The following is a 21,597-nucleotide window of genomic DNA, read 5'->3' as shown; positions in this document are numbered from 1 at the left end:
ACCGGGGGACAGCAGGTAGATGTCAGGGGGCAGGCACAGGGCTGGGGATAGAGGTTGTAGGGCTGACCGGGGGGCAGTGGATAGATGTTGGGGGGCAGACACAGGGCTGGGGATAGAAGTTGTAGGGCTGACTGGGGGGCAGTGGGTAGATGTTGGGGGGAGGCACCTGCTCATGGTATAGGCTGTAGGGCTGATGCAGAGCAGCAGGTACAGGTCTGGGGGTAGAGGTTGTAGGGCTGACCTAGGGACAGTGGGTAAACGTCAGTGGGCTGGGTACTGTAGTTGATACAGTACTGTGGGTAGAGGTCAGGGAGTAGGTAGAGGTCAAGGAGTAGGGGCAGTTCCTGTAGGGCTGGCTCTGTGGGGCTGCACATGGTGCCCCTGGGTGGCCTCTGTGGGGCTGAAGGGGTTTGAGTTTGAGGGTTGGGGTTTGGCATGGTCCCTAGGGAATGGAGTGTGGGGGTAGGTTCAGTAATCCAACTGTCATGCTCCTAGGGAGGGGAGGAGAGGTGTGGGAGGGTCCTGACATAGTGTAGAGGGAGGTGCATGGTTGGGGCTTGAGATTGTGAAGCAGTAGGGCTGGCATGATGTCTAGAGGTGTGTGAAGTCTGAGGGGTGCTGACACACCCCCTGGGGAGGGGGGTATAACCTGAAGGGGGTGACACAGTGGTGAAGGTAGGGAGAGTTGAGAGGCATAGTTTCTGGATGTGAAGTCTGAGAGATCCCATGTGGTGTCTAGGGGAGGGTGGTAAGATGCCTGAACGGTCTTTGTTTTGTTTGGTGAATGATTTTTGTCTTTTGGTAATTGAAGTAAATATAATTAAATCCAGATTCTGTATCAAAATGTTCTCATTTAGTTTGTAAAACTGCTATTCAAAGCTGTTTTGGGTTGTAATAATTTTGGCCTGTGGCTAAATGTCAGTTGGGTTTTGGCATGTCAGCGATCCGGAAAGAACTTGTGAATCTAAACACTTGCATAGTCCAGAAATTTGTGAGAAATAATGGAAGACTCATGTTCCCAGTTATCTTGCCACTTTCACTGTCAGTCACTAAGCTCATTTATAAATGAGTCCCGTGAACAATGTGATGGCTGTGTGCATCTGGTTTCTAGGATGTATCCCTGGATTTTTGTTCGTGGTCAGTTAGGAGGTCTGAGTCGAGTCTGGCAATGATCGTATTTAAATTTCTCTCTCTTTCTAGAATGCACATGATTGGGGTTTGCACTGCTTCCCTGGGCTCACTTGGGCTTATGCGTTTTTTTGATGTGCCCTGGTCATGGAGTCTGGCAGCCACACTGGGCATTTACATTGGCAGTGGAGGATGGAGGTTTCTCCGTATCATCTTAAAGACGGCTCTGAGGGATCTCTTGTAAGTGTTGCTTTGTGGGCCTTCATCTTATTCTGTAATGTGTTGGTTTTGTGTTTCCATAAAATAACCTTTCACTACTAACAATAAATCTGTATATATTTCAACTCTAACAACTTGCATTAGCAGCATAGCAGGGGAATTATGACCTAGAATGTTGGAAATATACCTATGGAGACTATAATGTTCCTGGACCCTAGCTGAAACCTTTCCACCTTATAATTCCTGAAATGCTTGGAAAGGTGCTTGGAGTAAGAACTTATAATAAATTGGTGTTGTGTCTTTAAGCTTGAACATTTCAAGGTTTAATTTGCCGTTAGAGTTTTTTCTGTTTGTTTGTTCTTTATGTGAAGGGAAGTGAATTATGGCTTGAAAAGCTTAGTTTATTTAGGAACACAGATAAGTTGAATGGCTCAGAATGAGGACTTGCATTAAGGAAATGTTCTGACTGTGAAATGTAACAAGAGGTTTGTAAAACATTTACATTGTTAAAGTGTGTGGAAAGTGTTCCAGAAGCAAAGTATCTTGTTCCTGCTAAAGTTTAAGGGACAGTCAGTCAAGATTAAGTGTATAGATTTTAAAAAATAATTTGTGATTCAGACATCAGTCTCTAGTCTCTCCCCTACGTCCTGGGGCAGCCAGAGACTCTGTAATTAGTGTCTCACTTAGTTCTGTTCCTCTTGGGCTTCTGTGAGGGAGCTCCTTTGTTCGAAAGGATTTAGGGCTCTTGTGATCACCAGAGACTGCCTAGCTTTACTGTGGCTGTCACTGGACTTTGAAGGACTGTTTCCTCCTGATTGCATGGCAAGTGAGGAATAATGGCAAAAAATAAATAGAGAGAATAAAGCCCCTTCAGAATGTGAAAAGGGTAGCTAACAAGTGAAAAGGCTCGTCTGTTCTGTCTCTGGCACAGCTCAGTATAGGGTCACCATGAAAGGCCAGCTCAGTCTCACAAAATGTCTGCAACTTGTTTTTAAAACAACCCCCTCCCCCATCCTTTGGCTTTGCTGACCAGGGTTCCTGCTGTTGACAGTTATGGGGATGTAAGGCTTTTACAGTGCTGATAATTAATAACCTTTCAACTTTTTGGGGCTTCTTGCGAACTCCTGCTGCACAACTATTTCCTATTCGATGATAGAGAAAATACAGCCACCACCTTCCTCCCCTTTAGGAAAGTAGGGTCCAGATGGGTATTCTTATTTGGGTGTAGATGCTATGGTAGTATGTTTTAGCATATTTATTTCTCTGCGTGTTGAGAAATTACAAATTGAGACAGACCGTGAGTGTCTTCAACAGAAACAGAACAATATAAGTGTGAAGAATCTAGAGTTAAATTTTAGGAAATGAATTTCTGCCCCATAACCGATGTAATAGAAACTAGAGAAATCAGAAAAGACCACTCCTTTCCTTGTGAGACTATTCCAGGGTCTAGTAGATTTCACAGTCTGTGGATTTTCAGTTACTCAGCCTCAATTTTCCCTCTGTTCATTTTATCCATTAACTTCTAGTTATGCTGCCTCATAAATCCTAAACAATCTCTTCCCTTCCCCCCTTTAGTGTTTGCTTCCTCCAGTTATTTGTAGACTATTGTTTTATCCTCTCCCTCTCCCAGGGCCTGCTCTACTGTTTTTGTCGCCCCAAGCAGCGCCTAATTGCCGCTGCAAAAGGCCGGGGCAGTCCATGTGCCCTTAGGGCGGCTCGCGTGTTTCCGCGACAGCTGAAGACAGAAGCTGCCGCCGAATTGCCGCCGCCGCCGCGGAAATGTGCATGCCCCCTAACAGCACATGGACTGCCCCCGCCGTCAGCGGCAGCAATTCGGCGCTCTGCTTGGGGGCAAAAACACAGGGACTGCCTCCTCTTGCAGTTTGCCGCCCCAAGCACCTGCTTGAGATGCTCGTGCCTGGAGCCTGCGCTGCCCTCCCCCACAGTCTTCATTTGGCAGCATCAAGAGACCATCTCTCATCACCATTCCTGGAACAGTTTAGGGGTTTGAATGGTAAGAAGATGCATATGAAGAGCAATACACTGGAGGTTTTTCTTTGACTAGAAACAACGTCCCCAATCACAGTTGTATGGCTTTTCTACATGGGAAGTCTGCCTCTGTTCTGTTAAAGCTCAGAGTTAGTGATACATGGCCAAGCTGTGGTTTTATTTTTAAACTTTCTTTATGGAATTATGGAAATAGTTTTGTGTGTTCCAACAAGATCTGCAAATTACTGAGCTTATAACATAATACTAAGACATTGCAAAGCATGGTCTGGCAGGCAAGCGTTGTTCTAAACAAAATGTATTTGCAATTATTTCCTTGTTGAGAAAGCAAGCAAGCTCCCCGTTTTCCAGTCCCCCTAAATGAAATCCTTAAAATAAGGATCTGTAATATAGTCTCATCCATGTCTTCTGTCAACATGTCTTTTTTTTTTTTTTAATTTGGTTAAGGTATTCAAATTAAATTTTCTGTAGATTATGTGTGTGTGGGGTCTGTGTGTATCTAAGTGTCTAAGGAGGCTGACTGTGATGCTCCCTGTCTCTCCAACATAACAGAAATATAGCCAGCAATCATTGTTCTGTGTGGGACAGCAGTGGTCCAGACTTCCAATTAGAAAACACTGCTTTAGCTGGCTCAGGCCAATAGCCTATGAGTCACACTCCTCTGTGGAATGTGTGTTTTTCTTTCTTTATGGAAGACTGGCCTTAGGATCTGGAGGCATCTCTGAGAGTAACTTTAGAGTCCCATTATGAACTCAGGCTTTGTCTACACTAGCACTTTTGTCAGCAAAACTTTTGTTGGTGAGGGGTGTGAAAAAACACACCCCTGACTGACATAAGTTACGCTGACTAAAGTGCTTGTGTGGACAGTGCTATGTCGGAGCAGGCCGCTCATTGGGGTTGGTTTAATTATACTGGCAGGAGAGCTCTCCCCCCGCTGTCAAAAAGTGTGTGGGAGACCTTACAGTGGTGCAGCTGTAGTGGTGCGGCTGTAAGGTCTGTAGTGTAGACACAGCCTCAGTGTTTATCCTGACAAAATTCTTCCACTTTATTGGCGTTCAGCATAACAAAGAGAAATAGACAAATCAGACCTAAGAAGTCTTGAGGCTTGAGGCCAAATAAAACTGGTGCATAAGTATATAATATGTTCCCATCAGCTGTAACCAATAGAGATTTTTATTTCGTGTTGTTACGCATCCTCCTAATTTTGTAGGGATATTTCATGGCTCACTAGATTTTTGCCGTCGCTAGATGAGGACTGAGAGGTCAGATACAGAGTGATCGCTTTGTGAAAAGTGTTCACCTATAGATGATATGGTGTTTGTCTTTTATAATTTTTCATTCCAGAGTGTAATGATTGTCTCATTTCATCCTCAAAGGAAACCTGCACAACACCTGCAGAAGAGGAGCCTGGGAACTGAAATTTTTACTCTGCTAGACACCAAAAATCCTGGGCTCAATAGACACACAGGATTTATGATTTATTACAACAATCTATAATCCACTAACTCCCTCCCACACACACACTTCCCCCCACCCCTTCCCCTCTGTTACTGGAAAGGTGTTAGCTGGCCACTTCACCTTTAAAGGTCCCTTGAAGTGTGTTAACTTCGTATGCTAAACAAACTGTTCCACCTTGTGTTTAGCTGTGACACTCTGAGTATGTTTCCCAGACCTGAGGAAGAGCTGTGTAAGCTTGAAAGCTTGTCTCTCTCACCAAAGAAGTTGGTCCAAGAAAAGATATTACTTCTCCCACCTTGTCTCTCTGTCTATTCACTTTCACTTTGAAGTTGCAGGGGGCAGCAGAGGCCCAGAAACTGTAGGAACATGGCAGTGCACTGGGTCACATTTGTAAGTGCTGAACTATTAGGACTAGAAAAAAACTTGCTTTATTTAACAATAAACCTTAGATTCTGCAGAAATTAATAGATTGGGGCTCCCAACTCTTCAGGGACAGATTCCCTCTCTACCGTCCCCCTCCTCCCCCCCCCCCCCCGGTGAGCGAGTGAAATTTTCAAGCTGCATACAACAGTGTAGAAGCATGAGTCAAAATATATCAGACTGTATGTTAAACCGTGTGGGGGTGTTGTACTTTCTGTTGGAATTATGACTTTCCTCTCCTTGCTGCAGTGGCCTCTCAGTGCTGCTACGAGTCAAGTATGAGTTGCGAAAGCATCAGCGAACCAAAAACACTATTCCAAAGATCTTCCAGGATGTCGTCCGCAGGCACCCTGACAAAGTGGCTCTGATCTATGAGGCCAATGATGAGAAATGGACATTCCGGCAGCTGGATGAGTATTCCAATGCCGTAGCTAACTTCTTCTACCAGCAGGGGTTCCGTCTGGGTGATGTCATTGCCATCTTCATGGAGAGCCGTCCCGAGTTCGTGGGCCTCTGGCTTGGGATGGCAAAAGTTGGTATTGAGGCAGCTCTCATTAACTTCAATTTGCGTCTGGATTCTTTGGTTTACTGTGTGACAACCTCAGGAGCAAAGGCTGTGATCTTTGGAGGAGAGCTGGCTGCAGGTGAGACACCTGAGAGTTGGCACACATTAAGGACTAACTCCTGAAGTTCTTTCTTAGCCCTGATTGAGGCAAGCTCTCGCTGAAGTTGGTAGTTGTTCTGAATAAGGACTTAGGGCATGTTTCCTAGAAAGGTTCCTCTCCTCCCTCATTTGGGTTTCACTGGGAACAGAATGGGAGAACTGAGTCACTGCTGACCAGTTACTAAAGGGGAAGAAGTCTGTAACATGATGGATAAGAGTAGTATTGTGGATAGGGTGACCAGATGTCCCATATTTAAAGGGACTGTCTGGGTTTTTTTGGACTTTTTCTTATATAGGCGCCTGTTATCCCCCACCTTCTGTCTCGTTTTTTCACAATTGCTATCTGGTCACCCTAATTGTGGGTAGCTACAAATATTACTTCTGCTCTTATGTCAGTGTCTTCCTGGTATTGAATTGCCCAGAACTGAGTTCATTAGTTAGGTGCGGTCCCCTTGGAGTTGTAAAGAGGATTAGAAACTCTGCACTCCAGGAGTTCTGCATCTGTGCACAGAGAGAAAAGAAAGGCTATCTATAATGTTAGGTGTATTCATTTCCTATTTTGATGTGTTTTATAATCTCTGATTAACTTCACATTGTGTGTCCTACGCCAGTGATTCTCAAATGCAGCACCAAGGACTTCCTATGCGGCCTCCATGACTTTTGGGGGGCATGCAGCAAGAAACTTTTTAAAAAAATACTTTGACATACTTCATAATAACTGTGTAACTTTTGTGGTATTAATAGTACGTAGTCTTTACATTAAAAAGATTTATTATTTTATTTATGTGACACTTCCAAATAACCACATGATTAGAGTATCACTAGTATAATTTTAACTGTCAAAAACTGCAGCCATTGTGAATTTGCAGTGGCTGCACATGCAGTCACAGCAAAAATTCATTTGAGAACCAGTGCTCTACGCAATGAGTTTAAGTGTATGGACTGGACACTGTTCTTTATATTGGACATGGTGCATTATATTTTGCTGTTGAACTAAACTTTCTTCCACAGTTTATTAACGTAACTAATTTGGGAATTCTGAATGTGTCTTTGAACCACTGGCTTTGAAATCCTTCTAGATTGCTGAGCTGCAGCTCATGCGACAAAAATGGACAAAAAAATAAATTTGCCTAAATTTGCTGTAAGGTCTAATGTTGGATCTAGGATACCAAGATCATGATAATTTGAGCGTTACTGAAATATTGAGATACCTATCCAAGTAAATCTCTGGCTTTTCTGGTCTTGGCATTGCAGATGTCTTATTAGATGCAAAGAAAGAATAGGTCAGTATTGGCAATGTTGTTGTTGTGGCCCAGAGTATTGTGCTTGTTGTAACCAAGGTAGTTGTGTTTTGCAGCAATATCTGAAGTGAATGGGATGCTGGGCAAGAACATGGTGAAGTTCTGCTCTGGAGATTTTAACCCAGACTCTATCCCTGTGGAGACTAAATACCTTGATCCTCTTCTGAGTACTGCATCAAAATCTCCTCCAGATCAGATTACAGCCAAAGGTTTAGATGGTAAGTTTCTCAGTGAGCTTATTTTCCTGTGATAAATGTATAAGTGTAAGACGTGGAACTTGAGGAGTCCTTCTTTTGGGACATGGTAATGACTGAATGGGCAACTAAGCAAGCAGTGAAGGAGAGAGTAATCCTAACCCAACTTTGAACCACCTTGTATAAAAGAGAAAAGTGAGGCTAAAAGTTGGCAAAAGGTAGCATTCTAACTGCTATATATTCTGGGTGAATATCTGTCACTGGAGTTCATTGGTTTCCTAGGTTTAGAGCAGGGGTCAGCAACCTTTCAGAAGTGCTGTGCCGAGTCTTCATTTATTTGCTCTAATTTAAGGTTTCGCGTGCCGGTCATACATTTTAATGTTTTTAGAAGGTCTCTTTCTATAAGTCTATAATATATAACCAAACTATTGTTGTATGTAAAATTAAAGATTTTAAAATATTTAAGAAGCTTCATTTAAAATTAAATTAAAATGCAGAGCACCCCCGGCCCGGTGGCCAGGACCTGGGCAGTGTGAGTGCCACTGAAAATCAGCTCGCGTGCCACAGGTTGCTTATCCCTGGTTTAGAGAATGGGTATGTCTTACTAACTGAGGGAAGGAGAGTGCCGTTGCCCATGATCCTCAGCTCCAATCACTATTACTGGTCCTAGATCCAGATGAAAGAGGAAGGACTGTGTGTGTGCGTGTGTGTGTGTGGGTCTGAAAACCCAGGAGAAACCAGATGAGTAGCCTGCTCGTATTTAGGAAAGGTGAAGAAGGGTTTTCCTGTTTTATAGCGATTCCCTCAATTTTCTCCTAATATGTAGGCTGTGTGGTTTGGTTTCATTACTAATGACCTCATTCTTCTCTATTTTTTTTATTTTACTTGTGGAGAAGAGGAGAAAAGAAAGGAAGGGAACTGGCTAGATAGTAGAGTTTCATGTTTAATAGAATCAGAAATAGGCTATATATTACACCTGTGAGATGCGTAACACTGTTGGTGAGTGTATCCTCCCATTTTAGTAACTGTTACTGTAGGACAGTGGTTCCCAAACTGGGGTTCGTGAAATGTTACAGGAGTTTCTCTGGAAAAAATTCCCTAATGGCGGACAGAGCTGTCCCTGGGCAGCATGGGGCCAGCAGCCTGGACTTCCAAGAGCTAAGCAGATCAAAGCAAGCATATCTCTTGCACTGAGGAGATTTAAACTTCAAGACTCCTTATAAGAAATGGAAAGGGAGGTGGGTATTTTTTGCTGTTTTTAGAATGAAATACTCAGCTAGTATTGTTTTTTAAATTGTTATGAAGAACAAGTTTAAGCTTTGTTGTAACATGCGTTGTTTGCTTGGGCTGCTCAAGGCCTGAATACTTGTGAAGGAGGAACTCTTTGAGTTGGCTTCTTAAATACCTTCATGCTGTTTCACATCTGATACTCCTTGATGAAACAGAGGAGCCTTGTCTTATAACAGGCTTATTCAAAGTGATACAAGCTATGAAAGTGAGATCTTGGAAGGCTATTGCCATTTTAATAATGTTATAAAAATACTGTAATGATTAATAAGTGATAATAAATAAGTATGTAATAAGCATGTCATAAAAACAAATTTTATATTTCCAAGATCACTGCTTTTATAATTTATACTCAGGTAAAGGAGAGAATCCCTGGAAATATTCATTTTTAGGAATGGGTTCGTGAAACTTAACATTTTAGTGAAAGAGGTTCACAGGTTGTTAAAGTTTGGGAACCACTGCTTTAGGATCAATAACTCCTGCTGCATGGAGAAACTTGATGCTTTGTAATGCAAGCTTGCTGGATTCTTTACAAAATCTCAAAAATCTTGCTCTGTGCTCTTCTCTTCCTCTTCACAGTGTAGCTTGTCTTAGACACCCTCACACCTGTTTGAAGTGACCTTTCCTCTAGATTCATCTCCCCAGTAAAAAGAACAGGAGTACTTGTGGCACCTTAGAGACTAACAAATTTATTTGAGCATAAGCTTTTGTGGGCTAAAACCCACTGCATCGGATACATACAGAAACTGCATGCATCCGATGAAGTGAGTTTTAGCCCATAAAAGCTTATGCTCAAATAAATTTGTTAGTCTCTAAGGTGCCACAAGTACTCCTGTTATTTTTGCAGATACAGACTAACACGGCTGCTACTCTGAAATCTCCCCAGTAGCATCTGAGTCAGGCAGCTGGCCTAATTCCAAGGCTATTTGGAGAAGGGAGGAGAAAAGTGCATGCCCTTAGGGCCCTGCATTCTTGATTAAAAGATTAGAATTGGGGCTGCCTTTCACCCTCTGTTTTTATGGGTGAAGTTTACTGGTTTCTCTTTGCGAGGGCTGTAATGTGGCTTCTATGCTAACCATATCAGTTTACCCTCTCCTGTGCCAGCACTAGATCAAAGCAGTCACTTGTGATCAGCAGATCACTGACAGGAGCAAAGCTAAAACCTCATCCTGCACAGAAAAGGGGATTAAACAGCTGAAGAGAATCTGTCATATGCCTGGCTTGTGTTTTTGTTCTCCAGATCGGCTCTTCTATATCTACACATCTGGCACAACAGGAATGCCAAAGGCTGCCATTGTGGTGCACAGCAGGTGAGGAGCTGAAGAGAAGCTGCTCTTCATTCAATGATACTCAGGCTATGGCTACACTTGCAGATGTAGCACTGGGAGTTAAACCAGCCCTGGGAGAAAGCAGCAGGGAAAGCACTGCCGTGTGTTCACACTGTCAGCTGCAAGCACAGTGGCGTGTCCACATTAACAGCTCTTGCAGCGGCACAGAGAGCAGTGCATTGTGGTAGCTATCCCAGTGTGCAAGTGGCTGCAGCATGCTTTTCAAATGGGGGGGATGGGGTGCAGTGTGTATTGCGGGGGAGAGAGTGTGTGTTTTGAGGGGCACAGAGTGTGTCAGCATGCTGTCTTGTAAGTTCAAACAGCGGCAGGGGGAAATCCCGACATCAGCCGCCATCCTCTGTCTCTCACACACACACACACACCCACCCCTACCTCTGCAGTAGGAGCATTCCACAATAATGGTTTGCTTTGTGTCTCGGAGCAGATAAGCATGCTGGCTGTCAGAAACAGAGCTTTGAAAGGGGATATACGCATGCCTGCAGCTGAGTTCAAAACAATGACCAGAGTGGCCATTTGACTTCAAGGTATTATGGGACGTTTCTGGAGGCCAGTCACAGTGCAGTAATGCAATACGTCGTCCACACTGACACTCTGGCATTTCAGCCAGGGCGCAGCAAGCTCTATGCCTCTTGTGGAGGTGCATTACCAGGGGTGTTCCAGCCACGGAGTCCAGGCGCTCTACGTGCCTCGCCAGTGTGGACACTTCAGGAGTTAGGGCGCCCACGGCTGATTTAATGCGCCCTAACTTGCAAATGTAGCCAAGTGCTGTGTTCATTTCCATTCCTTAACATCCGTTATGTTCTTGCAGGTACTACCGCATAGCTGCCTTTGGGTACTATGCCTACAGAATGTGCCCTGAGGATATCCTCTACAACTGCCTGCCACTCTATCACTCGGCAGGTATACTTCCTCCTCAGGAAGCAAAGGTTCACAGTATTGCTGCCTATCCCAGTGCTTCTGGTGCTGTTGAGGACCTTCAAGTACTGTTGTAAATGAATTTATCCAAAGTGATTGAAGCCAGAGCCAGCACTGATATCCTGCCCTGCTTTGTCTTCCAGGTAACATCATGGGAGTCGGCCAGTGTCTAATCCATGGCCTCACTGTGGTGATCAGGAAGAAGTTCTCAGCCAGTCGCTTTTGGGATGATTGTACAAAATACAAATGCACAGTAAGCAGTGTCCTGAATTCTGCCATGTCTCTGCAGCCTGCAGTCTATGGGAGCAAATTAATTTGGCAGTGGGATTATTTCTAGCTTCAGCAGGGAATCTTCAGATATCAGCTCTGACTTTTCCCTGCCATCCACCTCAAGCATTCAACTGCAAGCCCTCTTACTTCTTCAGCTAGCATCACACCTCAGCTCCATCTCCCCCCAGCCCGAGACTTTAGACTGTAAGCCCTTCATTGCCAAATCTGTGTTGCTTCCAGGTCCTGATGACTACAGGTGACAGACAAGAAGTGGAATCTGGGTTTCCCACCTGATGATATAGAGCATGCTTACTAACCCGCTGGACTAACATCAATCAGTCTAACATCTTTAGCCAGTCCATTCCTAAATGAGCAAAAGAGGAATATCAGGAAATATAGTGCATAGAGATGAAGTGGTAAATTCTGCCCCTGAACTTCACGATTCCAATTATCTTAACTTGCCACTGGAGTTTTATCTATAATCCTGTTAAAATACAACATAGAAAAATGAATTGTCAGATTCATAACCTCCATATAGCTATAAAACATGAGCACGCCAGTAGTCCCTTCCCAGCCCTAACACCTCTGACTTTTGCAATAATGCAATTAATAATGCACATGTGTAGTAACTTCAAACATTATTTGGAGCTAGACAGAGAATGGGTTGCTGGCACATGAAGAAGAGGAGTCATCTGAATTCTCTCAGCTCTTGGAGGGTTTCTTACTTGACAGAAAGCCTGTTCCAAATGTCTATTTTGGGTTCTGTGTGGAAGCTTAAGAGAGAAGATAAATCCTGGCTTTAAACACGACTGTCTCTTTTCTAATAGCAGGAAGATCTGCTACAGGAGGATCTTCTGCTTGATACATAGCATGACAGGCACAATACGGGGAGGACTGGACTGATCACAAGTCTTCTTTCTCCTTCCCCCATTGGCATTGCTGTTATGTATCTCAGAGGCTGGTATTGAAAGTTCTGTGTATATTGCCCATGGATCCAGATGCTTGTTCTGAACCACTTTTAACTGCATTCTGACCCCAAAAAGCAGCATTCCCATGAGCCCCTGCTCTTAAAAAGACCTTATGATTAGGAGCAGCCCATTTTTGGATAGGCATGAGCTTTGCTGGGGTTCAGGGTAACAACTGTAGGAGAGAAGCAGAACAAGTTCCTCCAGGGGTGAGGAGAAAGGGGCTTATCTGAGATCCTCTGATGCAAACTATGGTTAGAGGAAGCAGAACAGGACTTTCTGTGGTGAGGCCAGCCAGGACTGCTCAGCAGCAGCTGCAAGAAGGGGAGGTATGTGCAGGGTCTTTGGACACCAGTATTGTCAGCACACTGCACTTTATTTGAACTCTGGGTATTATTTCCACTCTGCTGATTGGTGGTTGGTCCAACCTCCATTCCCCACCCTTCTTGGCAGTCCCTTTACTGCCAGCCTTGCCACTTCCCCACCCTCTGTGCTCTTCTCCATCCTTACCTCCCTACCACACATTATCCCCCTTCCTTCCATTTCTGTATGGCCTTAGTCATATTAACTCCTTTCCTTGCTCCACACCATGACCCATAATAAATATTCAGGAAATGGCACTAGCACTGTGCCCCCATCACCTTAGTCACTTTGCTTGCATGCAGTACCCCTTTTCTCACTCCTTGGCTTCTTCTGTCTTTAGAGTGGAAGCACTTTGGGGCACGGACTGTTATTTTATATTTGTGTAGTACCCAGCAGAAGGATACCCAATTATGATTAAGGCTTCTGGGCATTACCATAATACATTTAATAATGGAGGTGCTGAGATAGTGGCATTATTTATGGGATTACCTATGTTTCAACTGTTCCCAGGGCATCATAAAGGTCTCCTGGAGACTGATCTATATTTGTTTGCTTCCTCAGATTATTCAGTATATTGGGGAGATCTGTAGGTATCTTCTGAACCAGCCAGTACGGGAGGCAGAAGCACAACATCACGTGCGACTTGCAGTGGGAAATGGGTTGAGACCCACAATATGGGAAGACTTTACAAGGCGCTTCCGAATTAAACAGATTGGGGAGTTCTATGGAGCCACAGAATGTAATTGCAGCATTGCTAACTTGGATGGAAAGGTACGCAGTGGCTACAGTGCAAGGGGAGAAATGTATAGTAAGAGGGATGCAGTACAGAGGGAGATGTACCTTCAGCCTGTTTTCTTGGCTGCTCTGCGCAGTGTCTTTTGGGACCCTATCACTGGGCTGCAGGGAGCTACATCTGCGCCACTTTTACAGGACAAATTCTCTTTTGGTGGTGGTGGGGGATGATTTCCTTTTTTAATAGAGAATGATAAGAAAATTCCCACCCACACCTCTTTTAGGAGAAGGTAGACAGCCAGATATAACAAGGAACAGGCAACTCAGAGGCTAAATGATTCTTTTTAGCCCTTCACTTCCTCATGTGTCTTGGGCCATCTCTTGAAAGGTTGGAGCCTGTGGTTTTAACAGCCGGATTTTGCCCAATGTTTATCCCATTCGCTTGGTGAAGGTAAATGAAGACACCATGGAGCTGATCCGCGACTCCAGCGGGCTCTGCATCCCCTGCTGCCCAGGTAAGTGTTACTGTGTACACCATGTTCTCAAAGCTTTAACTGTTCTACAAGAATACCAAATAGGCATTAGCTGGTTCAAGGAAGGAGTGATGCGATATGGAGCCTTTCACTTCCAGGTCTCTGCTTCAAAAGTAGCCCAGCTCAACAAAATATATCGTACAGCAATATAGTAACCTGCATTAAGTAAGTCTGTGTTGCAAAAACTGCCTGCACAATGGCCAATCTTGTTAGCAGTTGTGATCTCATCGGGTCTTGTCCTGTTTTTTCTAGGGGAGCCAGGCCTTCTTGTGGGTAGAATAAACCAGCAGGACCCCTTGCGCAGGTTTGATGGCTATGTCAATGAGAGTGCCACCAATAAGAAGATTGCATGCAATGTGTTCCAAAAAGGAGACCAGGCATACCTTTCAGGTACTGTCAGAACAAGTGCTGGCTTCATCAGCGTTCAACACAGATATGTTTCAGTCACTGGACAGGGGAAATGACTCTTAGAGCTTCTGGGGTTTAATCAGCTGTTTGTAGAGGCTGACAAGAAATCTTATCTTATCTTAGGGTTTTGTTCTGCTGCCATCTGCGTAGTATTCTAGATTCAATATAGAATGTATGAACTACAAACAGAAAACCCATAGAGATGGATTCTCTCTACTCCACCCCTTATTGCTTTAGGTTTTCTCTCTCGTTTCTTTCCCTCATCCTGTTACAGCTGCAGATCCTGTAGGCACTGGGGAAATGGCCACGGATTTAGCTCCACACCCTTGGGAGGTAGGTAGGAATAGTCTTCTCTTTAACTGCATGTGCTGGACCTAGATGGCATATTCAAGGGCTGAAAAGTAGGGCCTAGCGCCGCTTAATCAAGTACTGATATTGATTGTGGCTTCTCTCCTCTGCAGGAGACGTGTTAGTGATGGATGAACTTGGTTACATGTACTTCAAAGACCGTAGTGGGGACACATTTCGGTGGCGAGGGGAAAATGTCGCCACCACAGAAGTAGAGGGAATCCTGAGTCACATCCTCAGTCAAACGGATGTTGCAGTGTATGGAGTAGAGGTACCAGGTAACTAGAGACCTAGAACTCCCAAGATTCAGTGGGGAGGCAAGTCAAGCAGATATACAAATTTGTATCTTATTCCCTGGGACAATTTGAAATTGACTATCTTTGCTGGAATAGGGTGCCCCAAAATGGGGGAAGGTAGGCGGGGCAACAGAGTGGTCTGATTTGACCAGTACTCATCGTGAGCAGTGAAATGAAGGCCCCAGGGATAATTCACTAATCAGTACTTGTAACTTATGCTGCTGTTGGTGAGATCCGTACACATGGGGAAAGGTGTGATCATTAGTGGTTGAATCCAACTAAGAAGCAATCTGTCTGGGTGCCCGGAGAGCTCTGATCTCCAGATAATCCAGCTCAGTGTTGGAGTATTTAGTGCATGCTTTCCACCTTGGTTTATAATGACTTATTCTTAAAAAGAAAGGTCTTGTTTAAGGATGAGAAATAGGAAGGAGGAGACTCATGTGTTTCATGTCTCCGCCTATTTATAGTTTGTGCTCAGCAGAAATTCTTGGTGAAAGTAATCTTCAGGATTCCATGGAGACTCCTGTTTGATTCCATACAGGAACAGGCATCTTGGTATGATCTCCAGGGGAGTGGGGATGGGGTTGGAGGGATGCTTGTCACTGGGCTCACTTTGGGAGCTGCCACTCCAATGCTGAGAGACTTGTCCGCTATATCTCCAAATAGCTGTCAGTCATGAAGCCTGGGTCTCTCCTGTGAGGAACTGATACAGAACAGAATGATCCTTTATGAAACATAAATAAATGCCTCTTAAATTCTCTGGGCACAAATAAAGGGTCTGGAGAAAGCTACACTGAGCAAGAGGAAAAGTCCCTTTATGAAAAGGGAAACTATTTCAAGCAAGTGTCTGGTTGGAAAGTTCCCATTAAATGGCTGTTCAGTCTCCTTGGTTTTATCGCAAACTCAGTCTGGGTGGAAGAGGAAGCTTAACAAGATGGAGTTGGATTAGCTTTCTGAGATATGGACATTGTGACCCTTTGACTGAGGAGGGCTGGAAGTGGTTTCCTTCCAAGTCCATCAGAATTGCAAGGAATTCCCTACCATAATGGTTAAAGCATGGTACCTCTTCCATGCTGCCCTCACTTGCAACTGAGGGAGAGAAGGGTAAGGTTCAGGTGGGTATCTGTATTTACACCTGTACCAAGTGTCTAAAGTCCAATCCAGCACCATTCTCTCTGTCCTGTACACTCTGTGAGTTCTGCTGTTTTATTTCAGGGATTGAAGGGAAAGCTGGAATGGCAGCAATAGCAGATCCAAAAGTGAAATTCAGTCCTAATGCTTTGTATCAGGAGCTACAGAAGGTGCTGCCTCCCTATGCACGGCCAGTCTTTCTTCGGCTCCTGCCTCAAGTTGACACCACAGGTACTGATGGGTCACTTCCAAGTTCTTTTCTTGTTAGCAATGCATGTGTCAGTAACCTTCAGACCCCAGAGCTCAGCTCAAACTTGGAAAGTGTCAAAGTTGCTGCTTGCTTAATTGTGCTATGTAGCAATAAGAAACCTGCACTTAGTCAGATGGTTTTATTTTGAGTTAATTGGCAGCTGGTATATGTCTGCCTGTCTTTTTCTTTCATAGATTACTTGTGATTCTGCTGGATTTTGCACGAGTGAAATAATGTCTGTAGTTGAATTTTATAGAGCAGAATAGCTGGACCAAGGCCATTAACTGAAGAGACCATTGCAGAGGAAAAGATTTTTGTGCTTTCTAACACTTGTTCTGAGTTCAGTGCTGTGGTATAGGCCAGTTCTATATATGGGTCAGTGGGAGCCTTTGCCAGCAGTAGAGTGCTTGGGAATATAAATGTAGCTATCTATCAAACAATCTAAAGGGTCCTTGTTATCTGCTGAAGGAATTTCAACACACACTGGGGCTCTCGCAACCCCCTCGCTCAGTGATACTCAGACTGCAGCTCGTGAGCTGCAAGTGGCTTTTTAAGCTCTTTGCAGCACATTAAAACACACTGTGATTTTACTTATTAGCCAGTCAGGATGCTTTTACTATGTTATTAACCAACTAAGTTATCAACTTAAGTTATTAACTTATTTTCTGTGAGAATAACATATATACACACATATATACCCGGGGTGGCCAAACTTACTGACACTCCGAGCCGCATGCGATAATCTTCAGAAGTTTGAGAACTGGGCTTCAGCCCCATAGGGTGCACCTGCCAAGGTTTGGGGCTTCAGCCCTGCACCTGCGGAAACCCTAAGCCCTGGCAGGTGCCTCCTGTGGGGAAGAAGCCCTGAGACTCCCTCCCCCTCCCCCAACCTAGTCTGGTAAGTGGAGAATGGAGTGAGGGTGTGGAGAGCTCTGTGAGCCACACTTTAACTGTAAAAGAATTGCATGAGGCTCCCAAGCCATGGTTTGGCCACCTCGCTATATACACTAAATATTTCCACTGTCATACTGTTTAAATATGACTAGTACTATAGTAAATGGAAAAAATGAATTCACATGACTGTGGCTCTTTTGGGTAATATTGATCGCTAATTTGGCTCCTGAACCACTGAGGTCTAGTTTCCCTAGCCACTCCATCTTGCACAGTATATTTAATACCTAATCATTTGCCCTCATTTATGCTGGAGATTTTGCAAACATTCACGCTCTCTCATATTTTGAATAACTGCCTGGTCAGCTGATTAAACAGCTTTAGAGGTGGCTGTTGTCTCTTTTCCAGGAGGATTCTTTTTTAGTCTTCTGAAGAAGTGGAAACAAGAAATTACATAGCTCACACATAGTAAATATCAACTAACTGTAGATGGCAGAAATGACAGACCAATATGACACAAGATCTATAACTGAGATCGTGAAATAGTTACAAACCTGAATAAGAGCCTTTATTAATTATTAGACAGAAGCTACATGAACTTTCAAACTGAAAATTAAATGGCAGAAATTTAATCACTGTGCAGCAACTACCAGATGCATCAAAAGGCTGATCTTCCTGATGCATCTCAGCCTTATTCTAAGGGATGTGCTGTCAGTCGTTGCAGCCAGGAAGATGTCGGTTAGATTTTCAACATGACGGCTAAAGACTGACCTTGTAATTAAAGCATCAGGATTCCCACCTCCACTCTTTCCACATACCATAATCTCTAAAGCAGCAAATAGGTTTAACTGAGCCACTGAACTCCTCAAAACTTTGCCAATTGGATTCAGTGCTATAGACAGCACTTACAGGAATCCAAATATTACATTTTTACAACACCTGCAATATATTGCACGTTGCATCATGAAATCTTTTTTACAAACATGAACAATGCCTCACAGGGTCCCTGTAATGAAGATTTGGGCTATAGCAGTGGTCCCCAAACTTTTTTGTCTGTGTGCCCCTCCCCTTACCAAGTCGTGTCCCCTCTTCCCCCCCCAGGTTGGGAGCTAGGCCTCAGCCAGGAGTAGGGCCAGTGCTGCTGCCAGGGGCCCACAGCTGGGAGCCAGGGCCAGATCTGCCGCTGGGGCCAGAGTGGAGCTGGGGGCAGAGCGGAGTTGGGTGGCGCTCCCTTCCCACCCACTGTGGGGGCTGGCCCAGGCTCCACCATGCCACCCCCCCCAAACATTCCTCAGTGTCCCCCTCAGGGGTGCATGCCCCACAGTTTGGTGACCACTGGCTTAAGTAAAGAACACATTGCACAGTTGAAATTGCACAGATCCTGTACTGTGAGAGGTTGGTGGAGAAAGGAGAAACAAAACCTATGGTGTTTGTAGCACATACACCATGAATGGATTGTGATTTCTTTTGTACTGATCCCAAGGGATCTAGGGCCTAATTCATCCTGTCTCATACCAGCCAGTGGAGTTATTTTTGATGTATGGTGGTGAGAAGTATCTGGCTTCTAGGTGTAACACCAATAACAAGTAGTGTGTTGGTTCACATTTATCTTCCTAACCCTGTTTCCACAGGTTTCCAGCTCTGAAAATTTTCACTTTAGTGTTTTCTTTCTCTTTTCCAAGGCACATTCAAAATCCAGAAAACCCGTTTACAGAGAGAAGGATTTGACCCTCATCAAACATCAGACCGGTTATATTTTCTCGATCTAAAGTTGGGAAAATATGTTCCATTGGATGAATGCCTCTTTGAGAGGATCCGTGCCAGAAAGGTTGCTCTGTGATCTGGTCTGGGGATGTGTGTCTTGCAGGAAACGCTGCTGACTAGCTTAAGAAGGGACCCTGCCTGTGAGAGTGAGGGATTCCTGCTAGATAAATAGTGCAAGGTCCTCGTGCAATGCATCGACAACCGTGACAAATTCACTGGGGTGTAGGACGTTGTCCTCACGTGTGTTAAGCACATTAATTTGTTCCCTATTCCTGTCCTGGGCATAGACATGCCATTTCTCTACTGTTCTGTGTCTAGAGATTTTTTTTTCTCTTTGTAACCACTACAAACTGAGGGACTCTGTGCAACATGGGAGGTGTTTATGGTCTGAATTATTTATTGTAATTGAACAGAAATGCTATGCCCTGAGCAGGTTTCCTTCTGCTTTCTCTTTCAACTTTGTTGCTATCTATAGACCTTAGTTAGTAGCATGTTTGCTTCAGGTAGAGCATTTGATTTTCCCACCTCACATTTCTTTTTCTTAACTTCACATCTAAGATTCGCTGTAGTGGGAAGTCTTGCTCTGAAGTGTCTATCATTCATTTACCTAAGGTATTCTGTTTGTGCAGTGGGGCCTAGCACAGTGGGGGCCTGGTCCATGACTGGGGCTCTAGGCATTATAATAATAAATAATAATAGGACTGGGAATTAATCAGATTGTTGACCAGTGGAGTGCAGTCTCTGTGAATCTTCACAAACTGTGGTCTGCAGAATAAACAGGTTGTTAATTCACTGAAGGAAGTCAATTGGGTGTAAATGGCTAAAAAGCATAATTAGGGGCACAGAGCCACTGCCTAGGGACATTGTTCACTGACATAATGTATTTAAACTTGTTACTGGCCTACGTGACAATGAGACAAATAGCTGCACTTGACAGAGGAGTCACATGGGAATGTTATACCTTTTCATGCTAATGTGAGGTTTTAGGAAATGTTAATTTTAATGCTGCTGTGTATTTTCTTTAATTTTATTTTTATATTTACTGGTGGTTTTCATCTTTAAATTGTGCTGCCGTCTGCTGGAAATTAGTGGCAATTGTTGAACACCAAGGAAGGCCACCTATGACAAGACAAATCGGAACATAATAATTTTAATGTCTACTCCAACCTCCATTAGAATTTTATCTTCTGTTTTAATGTGGGCAAATCCATTAACAGACACTTCCGGATGTACTTGTTTTCCTGGTGCTTTTGCCGCAATTAGAACTAAATGTAACTCTTAAAATTGGAGAATTAAAGGGTTTGACCTTCACAGATGTGTGTGCATGCTGTGCTTCCACCTGTCCTAACAATGGATTATTTTCTCATTTTAATTGTGTAGTCTTGAGCAGCTGGTCATTCCCTTGTTTTGGAGGCATTTGAATTTACCATATCTGGTAATGGCAGCTACTGCTGGTGTATCCAGCCATGTGATTGATGCCTTAAGGAACTTTCAGTGGACTAGTACTTTTTATGCAGTTTATACTGGAAGGACCATATTCTGTTGCATCCTGTGCAGCAGTTCCAATTACAGCACTTCGATGACACTACATGGAGCATAAGAAAAAAATTCATTCTGCTCTTTCTCTGGTGGAGTTAATGCTTCGTCTAAAATATTTTTATAAAGTTTTGCGGATGCTTTTGAAACACGTTTTAATATTTAATGCACTGAAGAAACTGGACCTTATCAATGGTTTAAATACTGATTTTTTTTTTCAATCTGGAATGTGCCTTTTATTAGGACAGACATTGAAGAAAGTCATTCATGGTAAGAATGAACCTAGTTAACTGGAACTGTAATATACTCAAAAACAAAATGAGGGAGTCTGCAGCTTGGGAACTGAACTCACCAGCCACTGGCTATCACTTTAAATATACTAAAGTTTCTTGTAGTTTAAAGGATGTCATGTATTGACTAATTAAACTTTTAAAACAAAATTGGTTTCAAACTGATCACTATATTGTCTATTATTTGTTTTTACCAAACTCAGAAATAAAAACAAACACACTGATTCTAAGTTTGTTTTAATGTAACTTTCATTTATTTCCATTTGGTATGATGGGCTCTTCTGTACTAGAAAATCCAATCCATTACATTAACTACTTTATTACTGTTTATAATTGAAGAGGTGAGAGTGAAGTTGAGAGGGGTTCAAAGTGATAGCCCTGAAAGATGATTTTTGATTATAGTATTTTGGATGGATTGGGGGGGTTGAGAAGAGAGGGCGAGAGCAGAGAGCAGTGGGGTAGGGGACTTTACTGTGTCTGCACGTGGAAGCTGCAGTCCTTCTCGAGGAACGTTCACTGCCTCAGATGGACCCTGTGAGTGGCACTGGCCCTTTCTGAGGCCCAAACGCCACCTTGGGACAGGGAGTCTGCTGATATCTGGTGTTTTAGGTAAAGCCCCAGCTCCTGGCAGCCTAAGACATGAGAGTTCTCTCCAGCCTGTGTGAGGGCAGAGCAAAGCCTGCAAGCTGAGCGCTCAGAGACTCCCACATCTACGGCTGCCGCGCCTGCCCGGGGGGACGGAGAACCACCCCCCGGGTACGGGCCAAGCTGCCCCCGGGCCCTGGAGACTCGCACAGGGTAAGGGCGGGGCTCCTGTTCCTGCCCGAGGAGCCCCTCTCCTAGGGTCGAGGTTGCCAGGCAACTTGGCAGCGTTTTCA

The 21,597-nt window shown here is 44.0% G+C and overlaps 1 protein-coding gene across 3 annotated transcripts; it reads left to right on the top strand.

Moving 5' to 3' along the window:
* Positions 1 to 1,178: 1,178 nt before the first annotated feature.
* SLC27A1 (solute carrier family 27 member 1) lies at positions 1,179 to 20,949 on the top strand. 3 transcript variants are annotated; one of them, XM_050924774.1, is made up of 12 exons: positions 1,179 to 1,368; positions 5,482 to 5,876; positions 7,254 to 7,415; positions 9,919 to 9,988; positions 10,836 to 10,927; positions 11,086 to 11,195; positions 13,102 to 13,311; positions 13,661 to 13,787; positions 14,058 to 14,195; positions 14,675 to 14,839; positions 16,073 to 16,219; positions 20,274 to 20,949. In XM_050924774.1, exons 1-12 carry the CDS (start codon positions 1,202 to 1,204, stop codon positions 20,312 to 20,314), a joined length of 1,824 nt encoding a protein of 607 aa, XP_050780731.1. In that variant the 5' UTR covers positions 1,179 to 1,201; the 3' UTR covers positions 20,315 to 20,949. The 3 variants fall into 3 exon arrangements, with proteins under 3 accessions (XP_050780731.1, XP_050780730.1, XP_050780732.1); XM_050924773.1 differs by having other exon boundaries at positions 18,812 to 20,949; XM_050924775.1 differs by lacking the exons at positions 16,073 to 16,219; positions 20,274 to 20,949 and having other exon boundaries at positions 14,488 to 14,759.
* Positions 20,950 to 21,597: the final 648 nt, after the last annotated feature.

The sequence above is a fragment of the Gopherus flavomarginatus genome, chromosome 16, assembly GCF_025201925.1.
Source record: "Gopherus flavomarginatus isolate rGopFla2 chromosome 16, rGopFla2.mat.asm, whole genome shotgun sequence".
Lineage (NCBI taxonomy): Eukaryota > Metazoa > Chordata > Testudines > Testudinidae > Gopherus > Gopherus flavomarginatus.
The sequence above is the reverse complement of the archived record's forward strand: the minus strand, read 5'-3'. Positions and strand labels throughout refer to the sequence as shown.

What these genes read in the sequence shown, in the direction of transcription:
- SLC27A1 (XM_050924773.1), top strand. Translation starts at nt 1,202, where the DNA reads ATGCACATGATTGGGGTTTGCACTGCTTCCCTGGGCTCACTTGGGCTT. An exon ending in GTACAAAATACAAATGCACA is followed by an intron (nt 11,196 to 13,101) that starts GTAAGCAGTGTC and finishes TTGCTTCCTCAG; the next exon opens with ATTATTCAGTATATTGGGGA. An exon ending in AGACCAGGCATACCTTTCAG is followed by an intron (nt 14,196 to 14,674) that starts GTACTGTCAGAA and finishes TCTCCTCTGCAG; the next exon opens with GAGACGTGTTAGTGATGGAT.